The following is a 14,742-nucleotide window of genomic DNA, read 5'->3' on the forward strand; positions in this document are numbered from 1 at the left end:
TGGGTGGTTCAGTTGGTTAAGCGACTGCCTTTGGCTCAGGTCATGATCCTGGAGTCCCTGGATCGAGTCCCGCATCGGGCTCCCTGCACGGCGGGGAGTCTGCTTCTCCCTCTGACCCTCCCCCCTCTCATGTGCTCTCTCTCATTCTCTCTCTCTCAAATATATAAATAAAATCTTTAAAAAAAAAAAAATGGCAGGGGAAAACAAAGTTTAACTTTTGAACTATTTTTTTAATCTAAACTAGAATTCTATAGTTCATGGAGTGTATATCCTATAATGTGATGCTAATTATACATAATGAACAATTTACTAAATTTTTCTGCTATTTCATCTTCTTAACTTAGACTGTAACTTCCTTGAAGTCAGAGATCACAGATAATTCTTTGGTAACTTCAGTGCTTCTCTATGGCGTATGTATTTAAAATTTTTGCTGAAAAACTAAAACATCATAAAACTACAGGAAATAAGTTCCCCCAAGATCCAATCTCATAAAAATATAACGTCATCTTATTTCAGAGATGAATGAAATGACTGAGGTGAACCTGTGCTGCTATCCAGCCAAGATTCCAGGAGTCTAGCAGTGGTCATGACCTGAATCCCCAGATCCCGGCTGCAGCCTGGTGTTACCTGATGGCAGTTGGCTACACAAGCTTAGATACCAACATAATGGTTCTTGGGCCTATGGCTAATGGATACTTACACAACAGTGACAGTGATTCTGGAAAATCTCTGTTTGTTGATGCCTATTTCATCAGACCAATCCAGGAACACTGTAGGAGGGAATACTCAGGGCTAAAGGATTCCCTCCACCCCCTTACACACACACACACACACACACACACACACACACACAGCACTACCCTCCATTTAAGAACCAGCGTTAGGCAGAATGAATAGGTACCATATCTGAATTTGCATCGTCTTGGGGTTTTACCATAACCTACCAACAGGTAGTTGATGAAGTAATAAATGAATGAATGGCAATATTATGGCACAGTTTTTCCTACCTGATGTACCAACAGTTCGGCCACTTCTACATGATTGTTAAGGGCAGCCAGATGCAAGGCAGTATAACCATCATCTTTCTTCTCATCCACAATCCATGGTCTTGGTAATTTAGATAGTAAAACACGCATTGCACTGAAAGTCAAGTTTATATGATTTTGATATTTACATAATTCGATATTTAATTAAATATTTCATTATTTTCTTTAGAAAAAATATGTAAAGGAAACTTTTGAAATAAAAAACATTCTTCTTTAAAGAAAATTATGCCCTCAGAGACAAACGAATTGTATTTTTTTCTAAATCTCTAATGTGCAGCTTTTTGATGCTTAAAGAGGTAAACAAACTATCACCATTTGGGGAATAGAATCAAACTAGAATAGGAGTATTATAAGGGGAAAACATTATGAGAGAAAAAAAAAACCAAAGGGGAAAGAAATATATCCAAACAAGGACATATTTATGGTTTTGTGGAAACTCTTAGGTTCAATTTGAATAGTATCTATTAATGAAAGAGTTAATAAAGAACAGCCAGGTAACAACAACAAAGTAGGAATAATAGTAATAAAAAGACAAATTTCATGTAACTGGTAATTATCATGAATTGCAGTTAAAAATCTGATATATGTCATTTAGCAGTGCTAAATCTAGTTGATACCAAAACATGTAAAATGGTAATTATAATTTAATATTTAAAATTTAAGGATAACAAAATATTTCCAGAGCAAGACAGACAGTTATCCTAAAGACCATCAAAGATTAAAGCATAAAAGAGCAGGAGACGTAATTATCAAGAAGAGACACTTCTTCAAAAATAAACTACTGGGACTACTTCAAAATAAAAAGCTTTTGCACAGCAAAGGAAACCATCAACAAAAGACAACCTACTCAATGGGAGAAGATATGTGCAAATGATATATCTGATAAAGGGTTAACATCCAAAATATATAAAGAATTTATACAACTAAACTCCAAAAAAAACAAACAATTTGATTAAAAAATGGGCAGAGGACATGAATAGACATTTTTCTAAAGAAGACATACAGATGTCCAGCAGACACATAGAAGATGCGCAACATCACTAATCATCGGGAAATGTAAATCAAAACCACAATGAGACATCACTTTACAACCTTGTAGAATAGCTAAAATCAGAGACAAGAAATAACATGCTGGTGAGGAGGTAGAGAAAAAGGAACCCTAGTGTACTGTTGGTGGGAAAATAAATTGGTATAGCTACTGTGGAAAACAGTATGGAGGGTCCTCAAAAAATTAAAAATAAAAATATCATATGATCCAATAATTCTACTATCAGGTATTTACCCAAAGAAAACAAAAACACTAATTCAAAAACATATGTGCACCCCTGTTCACTGCAGCATTTACAATAGCCAAGATATGGAAGCAATCCAAGTGTCCACTGATAGACGAAATGGATAAAGAAGATGTGGTGTATATATATAATGGAATATTACTTGGACATAAAAAGGATGAGATCTTGCCATTCGCGACAACAGGGATGGACCTAGAGGATACTATGCTAAGTGAAACAAGTCAGACAGAGAATACTATATGATTTAACTTATATGTGGAATCTAAGAAACAAATGAATAAACAAACAGCAGAATCAGACCTATAAATACAGAGAACAAACTGATGGTTGCAAGAAGGGAGGGGGGTATGGGATTAGGGAGGAGGAGCTATATACCCAAAATATATTGAGAATCACAGCTTAAAGACAGCTTTCAGTGGCTGTTACTAAAGTTATAATCACTGCTTAGGGGTGAGAGAATTCTTTGGAAATCTATGGAAAACTATGGAGAGAAATGCACATTATATAGCTCTGCCCACAATTTTGAGAGGCTACAAACCCCTAGATCCCACTCGCAGACCTCATACAAAGCTCAGGTTTCCTGCTTTAGTTCGTTTACAGTAATTACAAGGATTCTAATCTTCCTCCTTCACCGGATTAAAATAAGATACTAGATATTGGGGCACCTGGCTGGCTCAGTTGGTAGAGCATGGGACTCTTAATCTCATGGCTGTGAGTTCGAGCCCCACATTGGGTGAAGAGATTACTTAAAAATAAAATCTTTTAAAAAAGAGAGAGAGATACTAGATATTACGTAACTTTGCCTCAGATTCTTAATGGGGAAAACTTCTAGTACCACACTGTATTACTGAATGTTTGGATTTGGCATAATCATGATGCCAATGCCAAACATTATCTAGCACTCTACACATCTGACCATGTGAGAAATGGAATTTATAAGGGTTTTATGATTCTTTTGGAGAGTTTAGAAGATGTATTAAATCATGTGGAAAAAAAGTTTCAGTAAAAAAAAAATGTAATTATAAGATAATAATGTAAACACATTGATTTAAACAAAAACTGTGATAGGATTATGTTGAGAGAAATGGTAATAGATGATGTCAATAGCTTTAAATCTTCATTTCTCATGACATGAAATCAGTAGATAATATCTACAATTGATACATTAGGAAAACTGCAGGACAAGCTGGAAGTTATTGGGGGAGGGGTGTAGGGGGAACAAAGGGATGAAGAGGGATAAAGCAGAATACAGTTCTCTTTATTATAAGCTTTGCAGTAGTATTTGATTTACCTATGCATATATATTAGATTTTAAAAATTTAAGTCAAAACACTAAAATAATATTTAGGCTTACTATGTTAAAATCTTTTAAATTTGCTACTTTAGTTCTTATAGCCAAGATATATAAATATGACAGTAAGTTTTACATTATAAGGTGTGGTTTCATGCTAATTTCATCAAGTTTTTTTTTTTTAAGTCACATTATTGAATAGATATCCTTGAGAAGATGGTTCTTTTTTTTTTTTTTTTTAAAGATTTTATTTATTTATTTGACAGAGAGAGACACAGCGAGAGAGGGAACACAAGCAGGGGGAGTGGGAGAGGGAGAAGCAGGCTTCCCGCCGAGCAGGGAGCCCGATGCGGGGCTCGATCCCAGGACCCTGGGATCATGACCTGAGCCAAAGGCAGACGCCCAACGACTGAGCCACCCAGGCGCCCAAGAAGATGGTTCTTAATGAAACCATCTTTCCCACTACTTTGCATTCCTGTTTCAGAAGTACCTTCCCATATTATGCTGCCAACAACTCGAAAGAAAGGGAAAGGAGGAGCAGTTCCTTCTCTGGGCATAAGCTATCCACTGAGATGGAGCCATTCACTAACTTGTTCTGGGCTTTTGCATTTCCTAAGTGAAAAAGCTAGAGAAAGCTGAAGTCTCTCAGAAAGAAGAGCCAATGGCTCAGAAGGTTAGTGAGGTACTTAAACAGAAATAGATATGTATTCCTGAAAGCCTACTGCCTCTCTACTCTCTGCCATCTGCCATCTCTCACTACCTTTTATCTTTTTGCTTTTCCTCTCAGTTCAAAATGAGTAACTGAAGTATAAGAGCAAAAGAAAGATGGTAATTCCAGGCTACTGTCAGAAGTGACAAAAATGATCCCAGTCCCTTCTAGATAACATTCCATAAAGTCCATCAAATCCTAATACTAAAATGCAAAATTCAGATTTTCAGAGAGCAAGTTTTCACTTCAGAACCAATCCATTCTGTTAATTAGTCCCACTTTCGTGGGGTGGACAATCTGAGGAGCCCACAGTCCAACCAGGCATGCTGCTGCCGGCTGTCCCCTGCAGTGCTGTCGTTCCTCAAGAGGAGACCTAGGCTGTAAGCACTCAGGCCCACAGGGCTGCTGGGATCAGGGCGTTACCAGTTTGGCACATCAATAATTGTATTGAGTCAACAGGCTCTCACCTGTGGAGCACAGTACATGAGATTTGGCGGTATTTTCCCTAATGCCCAAACACTCTTCTTTAGTTCTCAATCTGGTTGTTTTCCAAGAGGTTAAGGACATGGATGGTTTAAAGATAAGATCTTGCTACCAGTTAAGCAGGCATTTGTGAAGACTGCCAAAGAAGCATTAAGTTCCGGAACAACTAATAGTGGTGCCTAGTATAATCCCTGGCACTTGGTAATACTCAAACGTCTGCTGAATGATGAACAAATGAGTTCTAAGAAGTAGAGGGACAAGCAGCTGTCTACATTGGTATGTAGCCGTCAAATGGCACTGGGTCCATTTTTAGGGCCTGCCATGCTTTACAAACTTTCTTCAGAGATAGGCAACGTTTTTCTAAACAAACCCAAGTAGATAAACTGTGGAGGTCTTACATATTAATGTAAAAAAAAATTAGATCACTAAATGCTTGCTAAGTTAATGAACAATCCCTCAAATAATAAAGCTAATAAAGCCTGTCAGTCCAGAATTCATAAAGGAACCTACTAAGAAAGTTGATCAATCCCAAGCAGAAGTTCTTCAGGGCATACTAAAAGCAGATCAGTATGTGATATTCTAAACATATTTTTGTTCGATACCTACCCCCATCTGAATGGATGCAGACAAGAAGCCTGGGAAGATACATACCCAGATGCTATCCATGGTCATCACTTTAATAAATGAATATAGCTGGTTTTTATTTTCTTTCATCTACTTATAGCTAGTGAATAGACATTAGTTAGATGTTTTTAAATTCTTTTTTTGGTGTGCTTTTATCCCCCCCCTCCCCCCACCAAACTTTTTTTTGACAGATACCACAATTAAAAGGCTTGTTAATGTAGCCTAATTTTGTTAAGTAAGAATTTGGATATAGAATTTAGCTCAAAATGAGAAAGAGATATGCAACAATTCAGACTGCAGAAGAGTTGTATAGCTGAGTACTCGAGTTTTCTTAAACTAAAGACAACCAAAATTCTCTCTTAAATGACCAATCAGTTCTTATTTCTCCTTCTATGTTTAAACCAGGGCCCTGTTTTACTTATCTTTATGTCCCCTTTGTATGCCTAGTAAAAGGAGCTCAAAGTTTTGTTGAATGGAACAAAAGAAGAAACAATCAAATGAACAATCATTTCTGAATATAATGGAGGCGAGGATTTAGCAACCTATTAAATTTCTGGTATATTCTTAAGTCCCCAAGAGTGGTAATTCCCTAACTGGTTTCATTATTACAAACCAGAGCAGGAGCATGGTGTGGTGGTAAAGAGCTCAAAGTCTGAAGCCAAACTATCTGGGTTCAAATTCTGGCATTAGCAAAGTGAATGGCTGGTGACTTGAGCAGTTACTTAACTTCTATGCCTTGGTTTCCTCATCTATAAAATGTGAGAAGAATCACAGATTCTATTTCAAAGAAGTTGTTATGAAAATTTAAAAGGGTTTAGAAGAGTACCAGCACTTTATACGTTTGCTTTTAAAAACAAAAACAGGGGCGCCTGGGTGGCTCAGTCGTTGAGCGTTGCCTTCGGCTCAGGTCATGATCCCAGGGTCCTGGGATCAAGCCCCGCGCTGGGCTCCCTGCTCAGCGGGGAGCCTGCTTCTCCCTCTCACACTCCCCCTGCTTGTGTTCCTTCTCTCACTGTCTCTCTCTCTGTCAAATAAATAAATAAAATCTTTAAAAAAATAAAAATAAAAAAACAATAACAACCACAACAAAAAAACCTTTCACTGCTACAAAATGGTTAGAAAAAAATGAGGCGATTTAGAAACCTGAAAATTACCCTGTCTTAAACTGAGACGGGTGTCATCTTCTCACAATATGTGTAAAAGTATTCCAATATCTAGGAAAGCTGGCTCTTCAAAACTGACAAATGTCCACAGAAGCACTCTTCATGTCATTGCTTTAAAAGAGTCATCCAAAATAATTCACCTGCTATGGTATTAAATGCTAAAGACAAAAAGAATATCAAGGACAAACTTCCCTTGTAGGAGACTGAGCTTAAAAAACTGGTAAGAATTTTTCTTGATTCTTAATTGAATCAATACTTAACAGAATACTGTATTTGAATTAAGAACAAGGTATAGATTTGGTTTAGGGAAGAACAAAGCTTCTCTTGGGCATTTTTAGATTTGTAAAATCTTAAAACTGTATCTCCACAATTACATTAGATTTGATGTTATAATATTCTTTTCTCCTTGGTTAAAAAAAATTTCAACTTTACCATTTATTGTGAATATGCTATTAAAATTTAGAGCAAAAGTATTTTTTCCTTTGAAGCATATAGTATTATGCTTCATTATAGATTAGGTTAATGACTGTTTCATAGTCTCTGGTAAAGTAGAAATGTTATAGATCAGATTAATGACTAATTCATAGTCTCTGGTAAAGTAGAAATGATCATGCCTAAATGTTATTTCAAAAAATTTAAAAGGAATGGCAATGTCAAAAGAAGGGAAAAAAATACTTTGCATCTGGAAAATGAAATAGAATAAAAATGTTATTAATAGTAGTTCTGTATGTAATATATAGTAAGGAATAATAATAGTTCTGTATGTATAGTTTCAATATAAAAGTACACAATTACTCAAAAGCATTCCAGACCATTTCTCATCTAAGCACTATAAAAAAATAACTGAAACTGACATTGAATTAAAAGTTTTAAGTAGCATTTTTCCAAGATTTCATTTACACACTACTCTTTTCTTCCTTAATGATCTCTCTCCATTTTTAATACATAGGTTCTACTTACCATTTCTACATATTTTCCATTCAAATATTATTCCTTAAATTTAAAAAGCATGTGTAGCAACAACTAGCTCTAAAGATAACCCTGCAAAATCTCTTCAGGCCTTTAGTTATGTAAAATATCATCATCCATAATATTTTTTACTAACAAAAAATTAGGTTATGAAATATATTTTGGCAGCAGAGGGATTTTACTTGTTCCAGGTCTGTCTAAAGACTGCCTTGCAACTAGCCAGGGTAATATTTTTCCTCTTTCCTTTTTTTCTCTGCAGTGCTTCTAAGTATAGTGACAGCCGCATCAGGCTTTCCTAGTCTCAGCGCAAGCTCAGTGAAAATCTGGGAAATGTAAGTGGAAACATGAGAGACCGCTTTATTTGGCAGTGCTTTAAAAAAAAGGGGGGGGGGCAGAACAAATGGCAAAGCAGTGTTTGGACTGCAGGATGAACAATCAATAGGCAGAAAGCAAGATAGAAGCTTCCTCCACTTTTGGATCGACAATCGACAGCTGAGAGACTATTTTTTGCTATGGTTGACTAAATATGGTCAGGGAAGAGAGAGGCACAAGAGAGCCTGTTTGCCTGGGAGTGCATGTTTCAAATGCTTAGCTGCCTATAAAGCTGTAACAGTTTAGCCCGTGGCCACTGAGAGAAGAATATAAGTTAACCTCTGTAGTGACCATGGGGAAGTCCTGACCTTCCTTGCAGACTTGACCTCTGGATATGACAAGGTGGCTTCACTACAGATCTACCAATTAATCCTGGAAACTAAAAACCAAAAACAAATCAAAAAAAAAAACAAACCAAAAAAACAACTTCACAGCAAGAAAGATACAGAATATTTCCTGAGAAGTCAGAAGAACCTAATGTATTCTGGTGGGCAAAAGAAAATAGGGTGAATGTTTACAGTTACTTGGGGGGAGTGAGGTGTGTTTTGGTTTTTGGCTTTTTGTTTTTTTTAGATTATAAAATTAACTTCCTTTGCAACTTTCTGCCCTCTTCTGAAGCATTTTATCTGAAAATAAGCAAAGTTCATTTTCTTGGCCATTATACCAACCTTCCTTGGTTGCTTAACTTTCTGTACAGCAGATACAAGGTACTCATATCTGTGCAATACTGGTAATTTGACCTTCCAAATCAAATGGCCAACTTTGATTCAGTTTTGTTGTTTGTTTTTTTTAAGGCAAAGGGAAGGGAGAGGGAAAAGATGGCTTTTTTGGGTTTTTCTGTTTGTTCATTTGTTTTTCAAATGTATCTTAAAAGGTGGGGTTCTGTGTTCACTGATACGGCCCTTTGCTTCCCTCGGCTCATGGAAAGAAGTGCTGAATCAGCGAATAGAGTGAAGGAACGATCAAGAGGAGATGGCAGCTGCTGATGTAACTCTCTAGGTCATTATCTCTCTTCCTCCTGCAAAAGCTGCATGGCACTAAACTTACAGGTAACAGCACCATAAGGCCTGCACTTTTAAGGATACTTATGACTTTCTGCATGCTTACCTATTATGACTCGATACATGCTTCTATTGTTAAAGTCTATCTGGGCACTGCCTAATTTCATAGTTCAAGTAGACAGCTTATGTAGCGTAAAAAGGAATGTTGTTCAAGTATCCTGGCAGATAATTCTTGATCTCAAAAATGTACAAATCCATTACTGGCACTGATGTTACTGAAGATTTAGTCTTTGTTTCAGATTAAATAATGATTTTGCATCCTTAGTAAATCACATCCTGCTTCCAAAGTACGCTACCTTTTAAAAACTATTAACTGTCTATTTCAAGGTTTAGTCAACCAAGAGACTTGGCAGATCACAAAATACTTAATGCTAACTTTTAGTTGGTCACAAAAATAAATCAGAATGTGCATGGTAAATCCTAACACTGCACTGCTGAAACTGCTGTAATGCTGGGCCATCTACTGCTACATTCTGATTTGCTCTCTCTGAGCTTCACCAACTTTTTATCACGGGCTGCAGAAATTCGACTTTCCCTACCTTTTTGTTTTCTCCTTTCCTGAATATGAAAATTTCTTACGGTGTTCTTTTAAATTAACCTTTTAATACCACAATAATTAAAGGCAACTCACCAACTATAATGTCTTTTCAAGCTAAATGATCAAGCGCAGACCCTGGTGTCACAGGCTAACACCTTTAAATTCTTTTCAGTGAGACTTTAGAAAAGACTGTTCTGGTAGTGATCCTTTATACCAAAAAAATTAAAGAATCAAAAGAACCAAACTCACCAAAATTAGATATTTATACATCTATTCGAAAGTGTATTCAACCCAAACAAAAGCACCAAAATGCAAAATTCAGGTAAGTAACTAATAAAGACAAAGGAACGAGAAAGAAGTTCTCAAATAATCATGAGTTCCTTATCTGTGACCTTTAAAAAAAAAATAAAAAATTCATCATCTTTAAAACTTCAGTTCACTCACACTCTAAAAAGATCTAGCTTTTCTCCTTGTTCTTTCAACAGAAGAAGTACTAACTGGTTAACTGGTTAAGTTTTCAATAAGATATCTAGTTTGTAAAAAGAATTTGCACTGAATTCATTACTATCTACCTGCAGGATCTAGAAGCAAACTACAAAATAAGAAGAAATTCCTCTGAAGACAATGAAGAAACACTAGGCTGATCTTACCAATTTCTGAAATATACTCTGTAAAACCTCCACTGATTCTATGAATCTCTTGCAAAAACAACCAGACCAGGACAAAGTTCAACAGATACTGGTTAGTGTTTAGACGTATCTATGTCCACCAAGAACAAGGAGCCATGAATGGCACTAATGCCATGCTTCAGGTAAATCTGTTATAGTTTAGTCTTTGATAGTCTCTGCCAATGATCTACCACTACTCTGTATCAGTAAACTAAATGTTTTACTAACAAATGGGAAAATAAAACATTTCATGTTTTTACAGCTAACAACTTAGTAAAACCTACTCAGAGTACATACTTCTTTATGTACCCATATGAACATACAATGCTATGGAATGTAAAGAAGTATGTATTTTTGGTAGGCAATAAACTGCCAGGAGGGAACTACACTGCAGCTAAAAGAAGCTCTTGCTTCTTTCTATGTGAATGACCTTCATATGGTAAATTAACCTAGTATCAAAGAGATGACCTTTGGCAATACTAACACCATAAAAATGTACCTACTACTTTTAGATGGAAACTAAATGCTGTGAAGATTTCTACTTTGTGAAGAAAAAAAAGTTCAACCAAGGAGATTTAAAATTATCAAGAAACTCCTTTTAAATCTTCTAAGTTTAAAATGTACTATGTTTTACATTTTTAAATTAAGTATTCACATGATTAAAATTTGAATACTGAAAAGAAATCAGTATTACTAGAACAAAAGAGTGAGGGATACACATGACCTATTTTCTGTCTCCACAATATGATCTTAATTGAAGTATATATCATATTAGTAGGATTAACTGATTTGTTAAAAATAACAAGGTATAACAAAAGCTGATGTCATTACATTTTAGCAATTGTTCTTGATAGTTTGATAAATTTATAGTCTACTAATATTAGAGGAATTTCTGAACAAGTTTTGTTGTTTTAAGCTTTCTTTTTGAAAGCTACATAGTCATAATTCGAAAAGACTATCTTTTAAGTAACATTCTACTCTCAAAAAAAAGTGTTGTCCTCAAATTAATCAGGTCCTTAATCTAGTGTTCGCTTTGTATAAATACTGTTAGTACTTAGAATAAATTAAAACATAAGATTTATGCATGAAAAATGACAAAATTCTGGGCCATATTGTAGGTTAACAGGGCACATTGGTAAAAGATGGCCAAATATTTAAAAGAAATTAATTTATTATCGATATTATCCTTGAATTTGCTTTCTCCAAAGGGGCACATAAAATGAAAACGCTATAGCCAAGAAACCAATTTACACAGACAGAATAATCATGTTTCACTGGTACCGGGCAACAGCAATTCAATTTTTATAAACACGTTAGGGCCCACTATTTGTAATGTGTTGGAGATATCATAATACTTTTTTTGTACCTTATACAAAATTTATTTTGTATAATATACACTTACATATTAACAGAAATCATAAATAATAAAGCTGCTGGCAATACTTTATAAGCAGTACCTGTTTCAAGCTACTATGATAGACTTAGAAAAAAAGAAATACTAATATTCATATACTCTAATCATTTCTTACTAAAAGTATTATTTCAACTGGAATATTCAGATGTGTATAAAAAGCATAATGATAATTTGAAAATTTTTATGTGTCCCAAGTTGAACAGAAATGGTTATAAGGTCAACTACAGTTATAACTGAAAATATGTATCTCAAAAGTATAGGTTCCTCTATAAAACTACTCAAAGGGTATTACTATACTCATGTTTTATAACATTCTAAAATTATAGAGCATTATAAAATTGTAGAACAATTATATCCATTATTCTCTAGGCATGAAAGTTTTTAGTAACTATTTTAAAACAACCTGGTGACAAAGATTCTCATTGCTATAATATTAAGAGTACATAATCCTCAGAAAATAAAATGACAACATCTGCTATTCATTTTAAAAAGTAAGATTATATACTGATTCTAGTGCTTACAAGTTTAACTGAACATATCTGAGCTTTTCAGTCATTCTAAAATGTCACATCCATCACTTAGATCAGCTGTTCATTTTTAACTGAGTACATAGTAAACTCTGGGCATCTGCTGACACTGGTGTAACTCAAACATTTCAACTGTCTCTCTGACAGGGATAACAGATGCTGACATTATCAAATGCTGTACTATTTTTTTTCCATGGCCTCTCCTTGCCCCGATATGGCCAGTATATGAAACTGAACTGCCATCCAAAAGCACACTTGAGCAACTGGATCTGCTAAACAGCTCCCATATAACTAGTAAAAATAGAAGCCAGTTTTATTGCTATCTTCAGCACTTAAGTCCAGGCAATTTAACACCTGTTTCATTTCTATTAGAATATATGGAAAGAATTGTAGTTACATTAATTTCACCAGCAGCATGATACTTACGAACCAACAGATGCAGAATATACTTAATATGAGAACTTTTTGAATACTGCCTGAATTAGTGCTGACCTTTTCCCAGTCTAATTCAAAACAGTAACTTTCTTTACTCTGTATTTCACTGAAAGCACTTACTTTATAGGCAAACTATAATATCTCAAAGTTTTATTTTTGCAAGTATATTTAAGGAGGTATCCCTTCCCTGATACTGAAATGCAAATTACAACAAACATTTGCTGTACTGACTTTTAAAGTATTACTCATGTAGTAGATTTTTAAATTAAATTCATTGATTATAGCTATGCACCACAAGTCCATGTATTATTAAGCTGATAATGGAACTAACTAGGCAATCTGTACCCAAAATGATGGAGAACTCAGTCAGGGAAATAGACATTGAAAAGGGTTAAATTACTAACCTATGATTAGTAACACTACATAAGCAAAAACAAAGAAAAAAGTTGGCATGCGTGGTAGTTCCTTTCAACACAAGTCCAAGCAATACACTGAATACACGTGTGATCTATTTATAAACCAAAGGGCGGAGGTACTGTCTTAAGGCCACTCATATTCCTCCACCCTCCCTATCAGGAACTTGCTATTAGCTCTCAAGTATAATACTAAATAAAGGAGCAGTGGTAGAAAGCTTACCAGTACTCTTCCCTAACCTATTAGCATACTTACTTGGTTCACTGCCTAAAGATAAATACAAAATAGTACTCTGAAATACATCAAGGTCTATTTGTTCCTTCAAATGCTGTTGGTTTTAAAACAGGTTATTGTCTACATTTAAGAATTATGCAAAGCTGTACACTGATAATTCCTTAATGCATCAACAAAATGTTAAAGGGCAAAGACTGGCTCTGTTCGAGAAGGAAATAGTAGGAAAAGTGCCTTTAAAATAGAAAAGTTTACATGTAATGACTGAAGTACTGACATGAGAATATCTAACATTTGTAGAAAGTCCATAACCATAATTGTACAAATAAAAAGCATTTCAACTCTTTTGTATCCCAAACTAGCAGCACTGCAATGCTTTGCTAGAGCTGGTAAAATGGAACCAAATCGCCTCTTCAATGGATTTGGTCCCCTTCAACCAGCTGTAGCTATGCATTGATTACTACAGGACAGCCAACCTTTTCATTTATGAATATCAATCACATGTTGACTAATTCCAGCTTATTTAAATTATTCAGATTGTGGTTTAAATCAAATAATTTGTTACTGTTAATTCTCCTTGGGAGAACCATAGTGGTTAAAAATGTTTATAAAAAGTTTTATGAAAAATGTGTGGATGACTTAAGGACTGCAAATAAAATAATTTTACTATTTACCGTCTTGGTGTTACATTTTTTTTATCTTCAGAATAGAAATGGCAATGAAATGTAGCCTATGCTGCATAATAAAAAAATACACTTCCTCCAAAGGAAGAAAATATTTGGGAAGGTGACCTAAAACCTACCTGAACATAATGGGAAGACCACAGTGTGGTTCCTATGGACATGCACATATTTTAAATTAAAGAAAAATATAACATTAAATATAATACTCTAGAAATGCTGGGTCACTATCTTCCAGGATTAGCATTTAATTTTACTGCAATTTACCTGAATATTGATAAAGGTAAAAAAGAAAAATGAACGATTCTGCAGAATATTTTGTGCAGAGACTGAAACAGGATCTAGTTCTTCCAACCCCAAAAGTTTTTAACCTTCAGAAAAGAAAGGAAATGCTAAGTATCATGGCTTTTTACTATGTAGGTATTTCACCTCTCCATACTTGTTTCCTCAGTTGTAAAATGAAGATCTCTTCTAATAATAACATCCTATGACTCTCCTCACTCTGTCTTCTTTGTCCTTCACAAAATAAAGATACACACAAGCCTCTCTCTCTCAGGGGAGAGAAAATGAAGGAAGAGGAAAAATGATAAGTTATCCAACATCCCTCTATTTTTCTTACTGACTGCAATACAATTATAGGTAATAAAATGTTCTTTAACACATGGAAACAAACATTTCAGTAATTAATGAAGGGTTACTGATGGCAAGTAGTAGTTTAAAAATCTACATGTTCACACAATCTTCAACAGTCCACTCCTCTATTTAAAAGTGAAGATCATCCCTTAAAAGAATGTGGGCAAAGGAAAGTTTATATATAGATAAATC

General features: G+C 35.0%; 1 protein-coding gene and 1 long non-coding RNA gene across 6 annotated transcripts in view; one reads left to right on the top strand and one right to left on the bottom strand.

Annotated features, from left to right (window-relative positions):
• MIB1 (MIB E3 ubiquitin protein ligase 1) overlaps positions 1-14,742 on the bottom strand; it is a 129,678-nt gene that overhangs the window by 29,861 nt on the left and 85,075 nt on the right. For both annotated transcript variants that reach the window (XM_081801526.1, XM_081801527.1), the window contains exon 13: positions 1,008-1,140. In XM_081801526.1, the coding sequence (XP_081657652.1) occupies positions 1,008-1,140 (133 nt within the window). The remainder of the gene's footprint in view (positions 1-1,007; positions 1,141-14,742) is intronic.
• Positions 8,166-13,911, top strand: LOC115940859 (uncharacterized). 4 transcript variants are annotated; one of them, XR_014139671.1, is made up of 3 exons: positions 8,166-8,487; positions 8,824-8,998; positions 10,127-13,911. It is a non-coding gene; the product is annotated as an uncharacterized LOC115940859 (long non-coding RNA). The 4 variants fall into 4 exon arrangements; XR_004075590.2 differs by having other exon boundaries at positions 8,167-8,455; XR_004075589.2 differs by having other exon boundaries at positions 8,169-8,436.

The sequence above is a fragment of the Leptonychotes weddellii genome, chromosome 13 (assembly GCF_054177405.1).
Source record: "Leptonychotes weddellii isolate Sample4059 chromosome 13, ASM5417740v2, whole genome shotgun sequence".
Lineage (NCBI taxonomy): Eukaryota > Metazoa > Chordata > Mammalia > Carnivora > Phocidae > Leptonychotes > Leptonychotes weddellii.